Consider the following 13,007-nt stretch of genomic DNA (forward strand, 5'->3'; position numbering starts at 1 on the left):
ACTTCTCTCTTGGGGTCTCAGCCCTCGTGGCAGGGTTGATGGCCTCAGAGCTACATAGGACCTACTCACTGGGCCATGCTCCCCGTCTCCCTGTTCCCTGCAGGTCAGTTTCGCCAGCTTCCACCCTTGGACAGTTCTGGCTCTCTCAACAACTCTCCTTCCCATTCCAGCAGCAGCAAGGGACAGGGGGCACCCTCCCCAGCGCAGGCCCCACCCTCCCCAGCCCAGTCCTGCCGCAGTGGCTGTCCCTTGGGGTAGGGAAATGCCAAAGCAATCCCTGCCACATCCATGTGGGAAGCTGAAAGTGGATCACCAGAGTGTCTACCAGCCCCCCACTGTAGCCCAGGAGAACACTTGGATGCAGGTGCAGACCCTGCTAAGTGGCAGGGGTAAGGGACCCTGAAAGCCACTAGGTGCTCTTGGCTACAAGCCTCCCATCCCCCTGACTGGCTTCACTCTGGCAGCAGAGGGGAGAAGTCCCCTCACCGGCTCCGTGGCAGAGCCTGGGCACAGGACTAAAGGACTTTTTGGTGCAGGTCTTCAAGTGGAGTGGGAGTCCCAGCCCCACCACCCAAAGGGAGGCACATCAGCCTGGCATGGAGGGCAGCTGCCTCCCATCCACCTGCCCAGACCCTTGATGTCAGAGGGCCCCCAACCTCATGGCCCTCCTTGTGGCCCAGCTCTCCATGAGAGCTCTTGCACATGTTTTTGTTGGTGACTCGCTGTGACTGACGAAAAGCCTCCTTCTATTCCTTTTTTGTTTTCTTATGGCTTCTATTTTCCCTGGCAGAGGATGTTGGACCCAAATCCAATCCATGTGTGAGTTGTTCCCAGGGAAGTGACGTGCCACGCTGCTTCACCCAGCCTTGGGCCGCCGGGCTTGACATGCTCAACTGGGGGCAACGGAGCAAATTCCCAGAACAAGTTTTGAGAAAGATGATTCAGAGCTTTGCAGAGGATGAGGAAAGGGGAGAGCTTGCAGATCCTTGCTGCCACCAGGACTGGCCTGGGGGCACGTGGCAGGCAGAGGCAGGCTGAGGTGCACAGGGAGCCTGGGTGTTGGGGCTCAGGGTCTGCTCTGAGCGCCCCAGTGGGCACAGCTCAGGTTGATCTCTGAGGGCAAATGATGAGAGCTAAAAGGCAGCAGTGTGAGTGCCAAGAATGTGTGCTAGGCACAGCACATGCATGATCCTGTATGAACGACAAGGAGAACAGGGACACAGGTGGACGGCACTGAGGCTACCTGCCGAGATGTGGTGCCTGGGAGGTAGAGCCAGAACCTGACACAGTCCCACTGCTTTTTCAAGGAGATGCAGTGAGAAAGCAAAGGCAGGGTCTTGGCAGGACCAGGTGTGAGAGGAGGCAAGGCCTCCTTGTGGTCCTGCTCCCAGGGGGTGGCATGTATCCCAGGCCCAGCAGCCTCCACTGTGGCCTCCCCGGCTGCTGCCTGCTCCAACTCACTCAGGGCTGCTCTGGGGACCCAGGTGCTTCCTGACCCACTTTTCCTCTTTCCTTTTGACCCCAGGTCCAAACTCTGCCCTGTCAATCATCCCAGGGGCTCCTAGGCTTCCCTACCTGACTACTTCACTGGGGCCAAACCCCGCAGACAATCGTGGCTTAGGGCTGTCTGCCTCTGCACTTGGCCCATGGGCTACCTGTGAGCCTTCTCTTGTGTCCTCATTCCTTTAAGGGGGAATGTCCTCGGAGCTCTGTCCTTAGCTCCCCATTCCTCCAGTATGAGACAGGGACTAGGCTTGAGTCACGGGGGACTGTGCTGTGTCACGCCCTGCCATACTAATGGGACCACTCTTCCTGTTGATGGCCGTTGTAGGGCAGCCAACATTTGCCCTGGAGAAGCCTTATGGCAAACACCAGGCACCAAGGTGCACATCCCTGATGGATCCTGGGATCGGCTGACACTCAATCCACCTGCCCTCAGGGCCCTCTGGGTCCATGTGGCAGCTGGAGGTATTGTAGACACTTTTTAAAAAATGAGTTCTGGTAAGAAGAAGGTGATAAATGGCTATTTGTCCACGTTGGGACCTGGAAGGGAGGGATGGCATGCCCTTACATGGGACTCCTACCCCCAGCGGGGCAGCTGGCCACTCTGAGGGCAGTTTTGCACCTGCCTCCTGGCTCGAAAGTGAGTTCCCACTGTGCTGTCCCTCCCTGGGGCCCAACACGGGGCCTGGCCCCACACAGACCTGAAGAGGTTGGTGGGATGACTGAATGAATTGACGCTGGGATGCAGCAGGGCCCATGGGCAGAGGCTCCAGAGCCTGGGAAGGATGGGGTGGCCTTTCTGTGGCCCTCCGAATTGAGAGAGGTCTCAGAGGCCTGACACCACGGCTTTCCGTCCAGGGTTCCTGGTCACCCGCGGAGGGCTCAGAGCCCCGGTGGACTCGGGGTCCCGCCTTAAGGGGGGTGCCTAGGGCAGAAGGAGGAGGGATGTCGGCCCCCTCAGACCCGCACCCCAGGCCCTCCCCACCACCTTTCCTTCCCTCAGGCCCTCTGTCTTCCCAGTCGCCCCGCCCCCTGCCCCTCTGTCCTAGGCGCAAGTCTCCGGGCTTGGGACGCTCGCCGCCAGTGCCCGCCCGCCGGCCCCGCCCCTAGCCCCCCGCCCCCCGCCCCCCCGCAGCCCCTCCGTCCACTCTCGGCTCCTCCTTCTTTTCCTCCTCCTCCTCCCCGGGGGTGGGGAGCCGGCTCCGGAAGCCCCGGCGCCCCCGCCCCGGGCCCCGCCAGCGCTTTGGAGACGGCTATCCGCGCGGGAGTGCGCCACGCGGGGCCGGAGCGCCTATTAGCCGCCAGGGCCTCGGAGCGCCCCGACCACCCCTGAGCCCCTCTGGCTTCGGAGCCCCCCAGCACCCCTTCCCGGGTCCCCTCGCCCACCCTAATCCACTCTCCCGCCCTTTCCCGGATTCCCGCGCTCACCCCATCCTCTCTCCCGCCCCTTCCTGGATTCCCTCACCCGTCTCGATCCCCTCTCCGCCCTTTCCCAGAGACCCCAGAGCCCCTGATCCCCCGCGCCCTCCCCGGAGCCCCCCGCGCGTGCCGCGGCCATGGCGGCCGTGCGCGGGGCGCCCCTGCTCAGCTGCCTCCTGGCGTTGCTGGCCCTATGCCCTGGAGGGCGCCCGCAGACGGTGCTGACCGACGACGAGATCGAGGAGTTCCTCGAGGGCTTCCTGTCAGAGCTAGAACCTGAGCCCCGGGAGGACGACGTGGAGGCCCCGCCGCCTCCCGAGCCCACCCCGCGGGTCCGAAAAGCCCAGGCGGGGGGCAAGCCAGGGAAGCGGCCAGGGACGGCCGCAGAAGGTAAGAGCCCAGGGCAGGGCGGGGGTGTGGGGGGCTGGCATCTCAGGTGGGAACAGGGGGATTCGGTAGGGTCTGGCCACTCCCCAGTCTGCTAGGGGAGGAATGGCTGGCTTACTAATGCGCACGCGAGCCCAGATGCCTGGAGGGACCCTGTGCCAGGCCGAGGTCAGCGCTGGCGTGGAGGCACATCCAGCACCCGGGCGGCAGGGCCGCTTTTGGGGGCCGGTGGCTCTAGGGTTGGTACAGGTCGCTTATCCCCATTCCTCCAGTACGCGACAGGTACTAGGCTTGAGCCACAGGGGACTGTGCTGTGTCACCCCCTGCCATACTAATTGGACCACTCTCCCTGTTGGTGGCACAGCTTCACGTCGTCCCTCCCTCCTGCCTTTGCCCTCCTACTCCAGGAGGTCTCACGTAGGTGAGAGAGTTTCAGGTGGTGGTGAGCACAGGGCTTCAGGTGGTGGTGAGCAGTGGGTGGTCCTCCATTAGTACGGGAATTAGATGAGGTGATGCATCGCTGAAGCATTTAACCCACGGCCTCTTGCATAATCAGTTGTCAGTAAATCTTAGCTGTTTTCATCGTGGCCCTCTGGAAGGTGGCAGAGGGTCTTGTGATCCCTGTCTCCCAGGAGATTCCAAGGCACCATCCAACATTCCTGATGTCAGCAGCCCCTCCCCTGCCACCCCAGCTCTAGATCTTTCCTGGCTGCTTCCCACACCCTGGGCTGCCTGTGCCCCTCCTGCCTCTGGCTCTCCTTCCAGGCTTGCTCTCCTGGCTCTGGGGCACCGCTCTAGCAGCCCTGCGTCCCCTGGCTGTCTGCATTTGGTAGCTTTCCTGTGTTTCTGCCAAACTTCCCTCATGCTCCCCACCTCTCATCAGGTTCTCAACAGCACTTGCAGCTCCTGCTTAGGGTCCTGGGAGGATTCCCATGGGGAATCCTCACAACCAGCCCCTGCTCCCTCTCCCAGACTCTGAAATGAGTGTGCAGCCACAAGCTCCCTACCTGTCCTTTCTGTCCTCTGTGTGATCCCTGAACCCCCCAGGACTCCCTATCCTTCCAATCAATTCCAAACCCCTTACTTCTCGAAAGGAGACCACTTCCTCTTCTTTGGGCTTCAATACTCAACCAAGTGTCCCTTTTCTTTGAAGCTTTTCTTGCCCCGTAGGAGACCAGGGGAAGGTCTTGGGCCCATGTCCCTTCCTTTGTATGGCAGTTGGCAGGGATGACCAGATGCTCCTCCAGGCCTAGATGGCTCAGTCAGCTCTCTGCCCCTTCTGTGCCCAGAACAGAATAGTGGAGGAGTGGATAGTAAGGAACCCCTATTGAGGTTTTGGCAGGTGCGGGGGATGAGGGCCTCCCCCTGGGAACTGGGAACCCTACGCTCAGTCTTTAGAGAGGTTGAGATTGGTGGTCACAGCCCCAGACTTGCAGACAGAAAATCCGGGTCTGGATCCCAGTTTGCCACTTGGGCAAATGACTTAACCTCTCAGTTTGCTGATCCGCACTGGGAACTGACAAGAGTCCCTGTGCCCAGGTTCTGGGCATCTAGAGAGGGGCCTCATGGGGGCACAGAGCTGGCTCTGTTCATTTGACACGAGTCTGCATCTTGGACAGTGCCTCCGGAAAAGACCAAAGACAAAGGGAAGAAAGGCAAGAAAGACAAAGGCCCCAAGGTGCCCAAGGAGTCCTTGGAGGGGTCCCCCAGGCCTCCCAAGAAGGGGAAGGAGAAGCCACCCAAGACCACCAGGAAGCCCAAGGAGAAGCCACCTAAGGCCACCAAGAAGCCCAAGGAGAAGCCACCCAAGGCCACCAAGAAGCCCAAAGAGAAGCCACCCAAGGCCACCAAGAAGCCCCCGTCAGGGAAGAGGCCCCCCATTCTGGCTCCCTCAGAAACCCTGGAGTGGCCACTGCCCCCACCCCCCAGCCCTGGCCCCGAGGAGCTACCCCAGGAGGGAGGTTTGTGCCGGGCTCCTCTGGGGTGATGGGGCTCTGACTGCCTGCTCGGGTGGAGGCAGGGAGTGGGAGGCAGGTTTCTGGGGCCCTGCTTCCTATAGACCTTCAGCTCCCCACTGGATGGGAACCTCACTTTTGCTATAAATTTCACAATTTGATTGGTGGGCTCCCTCAGTGCTGTAGCCTCTTTTGGATAGGGAGAGGGCTTGGCAGCCTTTTGGGTGGGACCTCTGTCCCTCAGGCCCCTACCCAGATGTCCCTGGGCTCTGAGCCCATGGAGTTCCCTCCTGCCTTCTCCCGCTGGGGACAGCTTTGTGGTAGGGCCTCCAGCAGCACAGTAGGTTCCCCAGAAGGTGGGCCCAGCTCTCTGGCCCCATGAGATGCCAGCAGGATGCTGAAGGCCAGAGGAGCTCAGGCCTCCTTGGAGTGAGCTCGGTCTCAGGAGGGTGTCCACAGGCTCTGTGTGGGCTCTATGGGTGGCTGGTGGCCTGAGGCTCCCAAGGTGGTCAGAGCAGGCCTCCCGCCCACCTGCTTCTGGAACTCCTGTGTTGCAGGGGCGCCCCTCTCAAATAACTGGCAGAATCCAGGAGAGGAGACCCATGTGGAGGCACGGGAGCACCAGCCTGGTGAGTGGCCGTCATCCGCCTGGCCTCGGGGCCAGCTGCCCTGGCTGGTCGGACTGAGGGCTTCCCCAGAGTAGGCCTGGGTGGGGTTGTCAGGCAGCTACCAGCGCTTTCCCCTCAGAGCCGGAGGAGGAGACCGAGCAACCCACACTGGACTACAATGACCAGATCGAGAGGGAGGACTATGAGGACTGTGAGTAGGGTCCTGCCAGCCCCACCTGGGTCGGACCCCTGGCCTGGGGGATGTGCCAATGGGCCCATCCCAGCCTTGGGCCCCACTCTGAGCCAGCCTCCCCCTCAGTTGAGTACATTCGGCGCCAGAAGCAACCCAGGCCACCCCCAAGCAGAAGGAGGAGGCCCGAGCGGGTCTGGCCAGAGCCCCCTGAGGAGAAGGCCCCGGCCCCGGAGGAGAGGATTGGTAGGATGGGGGGCAGGAGAGGAGGTGCCATGGCCACGGGCACTCTGGCCCCCTCCTAACCTCCCTGCCTCCCCAGAGCCTCCTGTGAAGCCTCTGCTGCCCCCGCTGCCCCCTGACTATGGTGATGGTTACGTGATCCCCAACTACGATGACAGTGAGTACCCAGCACCCCAGAGTCTGAGGGACATAGGCAGGTGGGGGTCGGGGCTGGGGTGTGGTCAGGAGCCAGCTGGGGCAACTCACCCACCTTGCAACCCCACCTGTGCCCGTGGTTACCTCGCTGTCCCTGCTGTCCCTGCGTGCCCACCCCAGCCGCTGCCCTGTCTCCTCTGCCCTCAGGCTGGTCTTTCCTTGGCCGCTTCCCTGGTTCCTGCTTGGCTGTGACGCCCACAGGGGTGTCCCTAGGCACACACTCTGCCCTGTCACCCATGTGGGTTCCAGCCCTCCCAGTCCTGTGCTCTAACTGGCTTCCCGCTGGCTCGTGGCCACTGCCCCACTCTCTTCAGGGAGCCCGAGGGCTTTCGCCTCCCTGTTGCTCATGCCCCTGCGTCCCTGGAGCCCTCAGGTTCCCTTTCCTCCTGGGTGGCAGCCCGTGCATCGCCATTTCCCTGCCCCCAGGTCCCCATCAGTGCCTCCAATGTCTCCCCATCTCACCCCCCAGCCCGCAACCCCAGGCACAGGTGCCAGTTGTCCCTCCAGGCCTTTCCCATGCCCTGGGCCTCGAGTCCTTTCCCTAGGCCAGATGCTCCTGGAAGGCCGGGCTGGTGACTTCAGCAGGGTCTTGCTCAGCTGCCCCTGAGCTCGGGCTGCTCCTGACTCCTGCAAGACCCTCTCCCAACTCAGCTGTCCCCCATCTCCCATCCTCCTCCCCTCTGGCGCGGTCCTGTCCTGCTGAGCTCCTGTGGACCCAGGAGCTGAGGCCCCGCAGCAGGGTCAGGGCAGCCTCAGCTGGCTCTCCCTCCCCATAGTGGACTATTACTTTGGGCCTCCTCCGCCCCAGAAGCCCGATGCTGAGCGCCAGACGGACGAAGAGAAGGAGGAGCTGAGTGAGTGGGACCAAGGACTTCCCGCACCAGGCCTGCCCTGAAGGCCACCTGGGGCCTGCCTGATCTACCCCACATGGTCCCCAAAGCCCAGAGCCAGGCTGACTGGCCCCTCCTACCTTGCACCTTCCAGAGAAACCCAAAAAGGAGGACAGCAGCCCCAAGGAGGAGACCGACAAGTGGGCAGTGGAGAAGGGCAAGGACCACAAAGGTGTGTGGCTGGGGCTTGGGGCCTGGGTCCCTGTGGGGCAGCATCTGGACTCCTGATTGCCTCCCGGGCCCTTGGTGCCATGTCCTCCCTTCATTGTCCCTAGAGCCCCGAAAGGGCGAGGAGGTGGAGGAGGAGTGGACACCTATGGAGAAAGTCAGTAAGTGGGGGGCACAAGGGGGTGAGGGTGGGGGCCACAGGATGGGGGTGCTGGGACAAGTGACTGGCCCAATGTCACAAACAGGACCCAGGTCCCCGGAACCCTTTCCTACTCAGATTCTTGGGACCCAGAAGGGAGGGGCCCCGGGAGCCCAGGATAGCCTCACTTAGCTGCCCCAGCCCTGGACCCCAGGCTGGCCTGCTTCAGGAGGGTGGCAGCTCCCCAGGGCCCCTAGTGGCTGGGCGTGGTAGGGGGAGGACCTGGGGCCTTGGTGGGGAGTGAGGACCTCAGGTACCTTCACAGGTATCCCTGCAGGGCCATTGTGCAGACGGTCCCCATCTGGATGACATCTGTGGCTGCGCCCTGGGGGAGCTCTACCTGTGATTTCACGTGTGTCCCCTGAGAGCTGGGCATGGTCAGCCCATTCTCCAGATGGGGCAGCTGAGGCCCAGGGAGGGGAAGCACAGGCTGGGATTGGAAACAGCTCCTGGCCTGGCTTTGAGTCGATTCCAGGTGGGCTGGTGCAGGGCACCAGGGAGCCACCAGCTGACCAGAGCTGCCCTCTGACTGTGCCCCCGATGTGCCGGGAGTGGGCTCTGGGCTCCTTGGTTCTGGGTTTGGTGGAGGGAAGGATGGAGCTAGTGAGCCACCATTCTGGGGTACACGTCCTCAGAGTGTCCCCCCATTGGGATGGAGTCACACCGTATTGAGGACAACCAGATCCGAGCCTCCTCCATGCTGCGCCACGGCCTGGGGGCACAGCGCGGCCGGCTCAACATGCAGGTGGGCATTGGGATGGGCCCATCTCCCAACTGGGATAAGGGACTCCTCCGCCCATGCTCAGCCTCCCCTGCCCCCTGGACAGACCGGTGCCACCGAGGACGACTACTATGATGGTGCGTGGTGTGCCGAGGACGATGCCAGGACCCAGTGGATAGAGGTGGACACCAGGAGGACTACCCGGTTCACAGGCGTCATCACCCAGGGCCGAGACTCCAGCATCCAGTGCGTGGCCAGGCTCATGGATAGTTGGCAGAGGGGAGTGGCTCCATAGGCATGGCTCTGTGTCCCATTAAGGAGATTCCAGTGGGCCCTTCTTTGGCCCAGCCAAAGAAGGCCAAAAAGATCAGTGAGGGACTCACCCTGCCCATCCCCACTCCTCAGCCTGGTCAGTCAGCTCCTGTGTCCTGATAGCACATGAGTTTAGGGACAGACCACCTGCCCATGGCTATGTGACGGGCATAGGACCCAGGCTCAACGCCTGGGCCGTGCAGCAGCACCCTGCTAGCTCTTAAATTCTTGGGGCTCGGAAGAGGGAGGCTCAGGCCACCTGAGGGCCTGGGAGGGGGAAGACCCTTGCTCTGACCACTGTCCACTCCACAGTGACGATTTTGTGACCACCTTCTTCGTGGGCTTCAGCAATGACAGCCAGACATGGGTGATGTACACTAACGGCTATGAGGAAATGGTGGGCACCATGCCCAGGCTCTTGGCTCTGCTCCCATTGTCTGGGAGGGGGGTGGGCTCTCAGAGGGGCTGGCAGTACTGCTCTGAGGCCTGCCTCTCCCCAGACCTTTCATGGGAACGTGGACAAGGACACACCCGTGCTGAGTGAGCTCCCAGAGCCGGTGGTGGCTCGTTTCATCCGCATCTACCCACTCACCTGGAATGGCAGCCTGTGCATGCGCCTGGAGGTGCTGGGGTGCTCTGTGGCCCGTGAGTGTGGAGGGCTGGCAGGGGCTCTGAGTGGAGGTGGGGTGCTAGGGTGGGCCAGCCGGCACCCAGCTAAAGACAACCCCGCCTCCCTGGCAGCTGTCTACAGCTATTACGCACAGAATGAGGTGGTGGCCACCGATGACCTGGATTTCCGGCACCACAGCTACAAGGACATGCGCCAGGTTGGGAGCATATATCCTGGGGCTGGGGGTGGGACCTGTCTGTGGCTGACGGGAGTGTGTGCCTGGTGCTTCTGTCACTGGGCCCAGTCCCTACTGGTTCCAGGGATGCTGGCTGTCCCTCACCTTAGGAAGGAGGCCAGTACCTGGGGGCTGCCTGAAGGGGTCATGCCTGTCCCTCGCCATAGAGCAGGCCCTGGAAGTGGAAGGGGCATGGTCAGCGGGGGACGGATTGCATGATTGATTCCACGTCCTCCCCCTCTGCCCCAGCTCATGAAGGTGGTGAACGAGGAGTGCCCCACCATCACCCGCACTTACAGCCTGGGCAAGAGCTCACGAGGCCTCAAGATCTATGCCATGGAGATCTCAGACAACCCTGGGGAGCATGAACTGGGTGAGGGTCTGTGGGGGCCAGCAGCTGGCCTCTGCTGCTGATGTGCAGAGCTCACTGCCTCCCGCCTGTTCCGGAGCCTCTCTGGGGATTCTGGCTTGTCTTACAGGGCCCTAGGAGCCCCAGCTGTCCCCCAGACCCTCGGGTATGAGGTGGGTCTGGGTCCTTCCTCAGCTGCCCTGGGCCTCGGGAGACTGAGTGCTCACTGAGGCTCCCGCCCTTGCAGGGGAGCCCGAGTTCCGCTACACTGCTGGGATCCATGGCAACGAGGTGCTGGGCCGAGAGCTGTTGCTGCTGCTCATGCAGTACCTGTGCCGAGAGTACCGCGATGGGAACCCACGTGTGCGCAGCCTGGTGCAGGACACACGCATCCACCTGGTGCCCTCACTGAACCCTGATGGCTACGAGGTGGCAGCGCAGATGGTGGGTTGAAGGGTGAGGCTGGCCAGGGTCCAGGCAGCTGGGGGTTGTGGGGGTGTGGGTAGCCGATGCCTACCCTGCTGGCTCCCCACAGGGCTCAGAGTTTGGGAACTGGGCGCTGGGACTGTGGACTGAGGAGGGCTTTGACATCTTTGAAGATTTCCCGGATCTCAACTCTGTGCTCTGGGGAGCTGAGGAGAGGAAATGGGTCCCCTACCGGGTCCCCAACAATAACTTGCCCATCCCTGAACGCTACCTTTCGCCAGATGCCACGGTGAGGCTACAGCCTGGCTGAAAGGGCAGGAGGGAGCAGCTGGACCCTGGGGTCCTGGTGTTCTGGGCTTGGGGGTGGGGCTGACGGTGCCTGAACTCAAGACGCTGAGGCTCTGGGGGTTGGGGGACGGGATCGTGCGAGTACTGGTGTGAAGCTTCATGGAGGGTGATCGGGCTAGGTTGGGGATAGTGGCCGGAGGCTGCAGCCCTGGCCTCACACGTGCTGGCCACTCCAGGTATCCACGGAGGTCCGGGCCATCATTGCCTGGATGGAGAAGAACCCCTTCGTGCTGGGAGCAAATCTGAACGGCGGCGAGCGGCTAGTATCCTACCCCTACGATATGGCCCGCACGCCCACCCAGGAGCAGCTGCTGGCCGCAGCCATGGCAGCAGCCCGGGGGGAGGATGAGGACGAGGTCTCTGAGGCCCAGGAGACTCCAGACCACGCCATCTTCCGGTGGCTTGCCATCTCCTTCGCCTCCGCACACCTCACCTTGACCGAGCCCTACCGCGGAGGCTGCCAAGCCCAGGACTACACCGGCGGCATGGGCATCGTCAACGGGGCCAAATGGAACCCCCGGACCGGGAGTGAGTCAGCCTGGGAGGGGCTGTGGGCAGGGCCTGGTCCGGAGAGGGGCTGACTTTGGGTCTATATCTGTCCCCGGCCAGCTATCAATGACTTCAGTTACCTGCATACCAACTGCCTGGAGCTCTCCTTCTACCTGGGCTGTGACAAGTTCCCTCATGAGAGTGAGCTGCCCCGCGAGTGGGAGAACAACAAGGAGGCGCTGCTCACCTTCATGGAGCAGGTGGGGTGGCTAGGGCAATGCCTGGGGAGAGGAGGCTGCACAGGCTCCTGGATGGGCGGGAGGGAGCAGGGGACCACATTGGACCTTCCTGAGGACCAGCAGCCCTCACCTGCTTCCCTAGGTGCACCGCGGCATTAAGGGGGTGGTGACGGACGAGCAAGGCATCCCCATTGCCAACGCCACCATCTCTGTGAGTGGCATTAATCACGGCGTGAAGACAGGTACCTAGTGTGCACACCTTTACCCCATCTTTCTGAGGGAGGACCCGCCAGAGAGGGTTGGGGCTTGGGGAACTCAGCGAGCAGGTAGAGTCTGGGGAGCCTGGGGGCGAAATTCAGAGGGAGGGCGGTGCCTGGGGGCGGGACTCAGAGGGGGAGGGCGGGGCCTGGGGGCAGGACTGAGTGGGAGGGTGGGGGCCTGGGAGGGGCGCTCTGGGGCAGCCGGATCGTTCTCCCTCCGAAGCCAGTGGTGGTGATTACTGGCGAATCTTGAACCCGGGTGAGTACCGCGTGACAGCCCACGCGGAGGGCTACACCCCGAGCGCCAAGACCTGCAATGTTGACTATGACATCGGGGCCACTCAGTGCAACTTCATCCTGGCTCGCTCCAACTGGAAGCGCATCCGGGAGATCATGGCCATGAACGGGAACCGGCCTATCCCACACATAGACCCATCGCGCCCTATGACCCCCCAGCAGCGACGCCTGCAGCAGCGACGCCTACAACACCGCCTGCGGCTTCGGGCACAGATGCGGCTGCGGCGCCTCAACGCCACCACCACCCTAGGCCCCCACACTGTGCCTCCCACGCTGCCCCCTGCCCCTGCCACCACCCTGAGCACTACCATAGAGCCCTGGGGCCTCGTACCCCCAACCACCGCTGGCTGGGAGGAGTCGGAGACTGAGACCTACACAGAGGTGGTGACAGAGTTTGGGACCGAGGTGGAGCCTGAGTTTGGGACCAAGGTGGAGCCCGAGTTTGAGACCCAGTTGGAGCCTGAGTTTGAGACCCAGCTGGAACCCGAGTTTGAGGAAGAGGAGGAGGAGGAGGAAGAGGAGGAGATAGCCACTGGCCAGGCATTCCCCTTCACAACAGTAGAGACCTACACAGTGAACTTTGGGGACTTCTGAGATCAGCGTCCTACCAAGACCCCAGCCCAACTCAAGCTACAGCAGCAGCACTTCCCAAGCCTGCTGACCACAGTCACATCACCCATCAGCACATGGAAGGCCCCTGGTATGGACACTGAAAGGAAGGGCTGGTCCTGCCCCTTTGAGGGGGTGCAAACATGACTGGGACCTAAGAGCCAGAGGCTGTGTAGAGGCTCCTGCTCCACCTGCCAGTCTCGTAAGAGATGGGGTTGCTGCGGTGTTGGAGTAGGGGCAGAGGGAGGGAGCCAAGGTCACTCCAATAAAACAAGCTCATGGCACGGACTGCTCACATTCTGAGGTGTCAGGGATGGGGAGGAGGAGGGAGACCGGCTGGTGGGTGCATGGGCTA

The 13,007-nt window shown here is 62.3% G+C and overlaps 1 protein-coding gene across 1 annotated transcript; it reads left to right on the forward strand.

Moving 5' to 3' along the window:
• Nucleotides 1–2,532: 2,532 nt before the first annotated feature.
• AEBP1 (AE binding protein 1) lies at nt 2,533–12,936 on the forward strand. Its single transcript, XM_055347737.2, has 21 exons — nt 2,533–3,312; nt 4,929–5,270; nt 5,822–5,893; nt 6,012–6,083; nt 6,192–6,308; nt 6,385–6,462; nt 7,277–7,354; nt 7,485–7,562; nt 7,666–7,719; nt 8,393–8,502; nt 8,585–8,724; nt 9,103–9,187; nt 9,291–9,435; nt 9,532–9,617; nt 9,885–10,008; nt 10,232–10,428; nt 10,520–10,699; nt 10,935–11,286; nt 11,368–11,507; nt 11,629–11,728; nt 11,970–12,936. The coding sequence occupies exons 1-21, from the start codon at nt 3,060–3,062 to the stop codon at nt 12,635–12,637; spliced, it is 3,471 nt and encodes a 1,156-aa protein (XP_055203712.1). The 5' UTR covers nt 2,533–3,059; the 3' UTR covers nt 12,638–12,936.
• The last annotated feature ends 71 nt before the right edge of the window (nt 12,937–13,007 follow it).

This window comes from Gorilla gorilla, chromosome 6 (assembly GCF_029281585.2).
Source record: "Gorilla gorilla gorilla isolate KB3781 chromosome 6, NHGRI_mGorGor1-v2.1_pri, whole genome shotgun sequence".
NCBI classification, from domain to species: domain Eukaryota; kingdom Metazoa; phylum Chordata; class Mammalia; order Primates; family Hominidae; genus Gorilla; species Gorilla gorilla.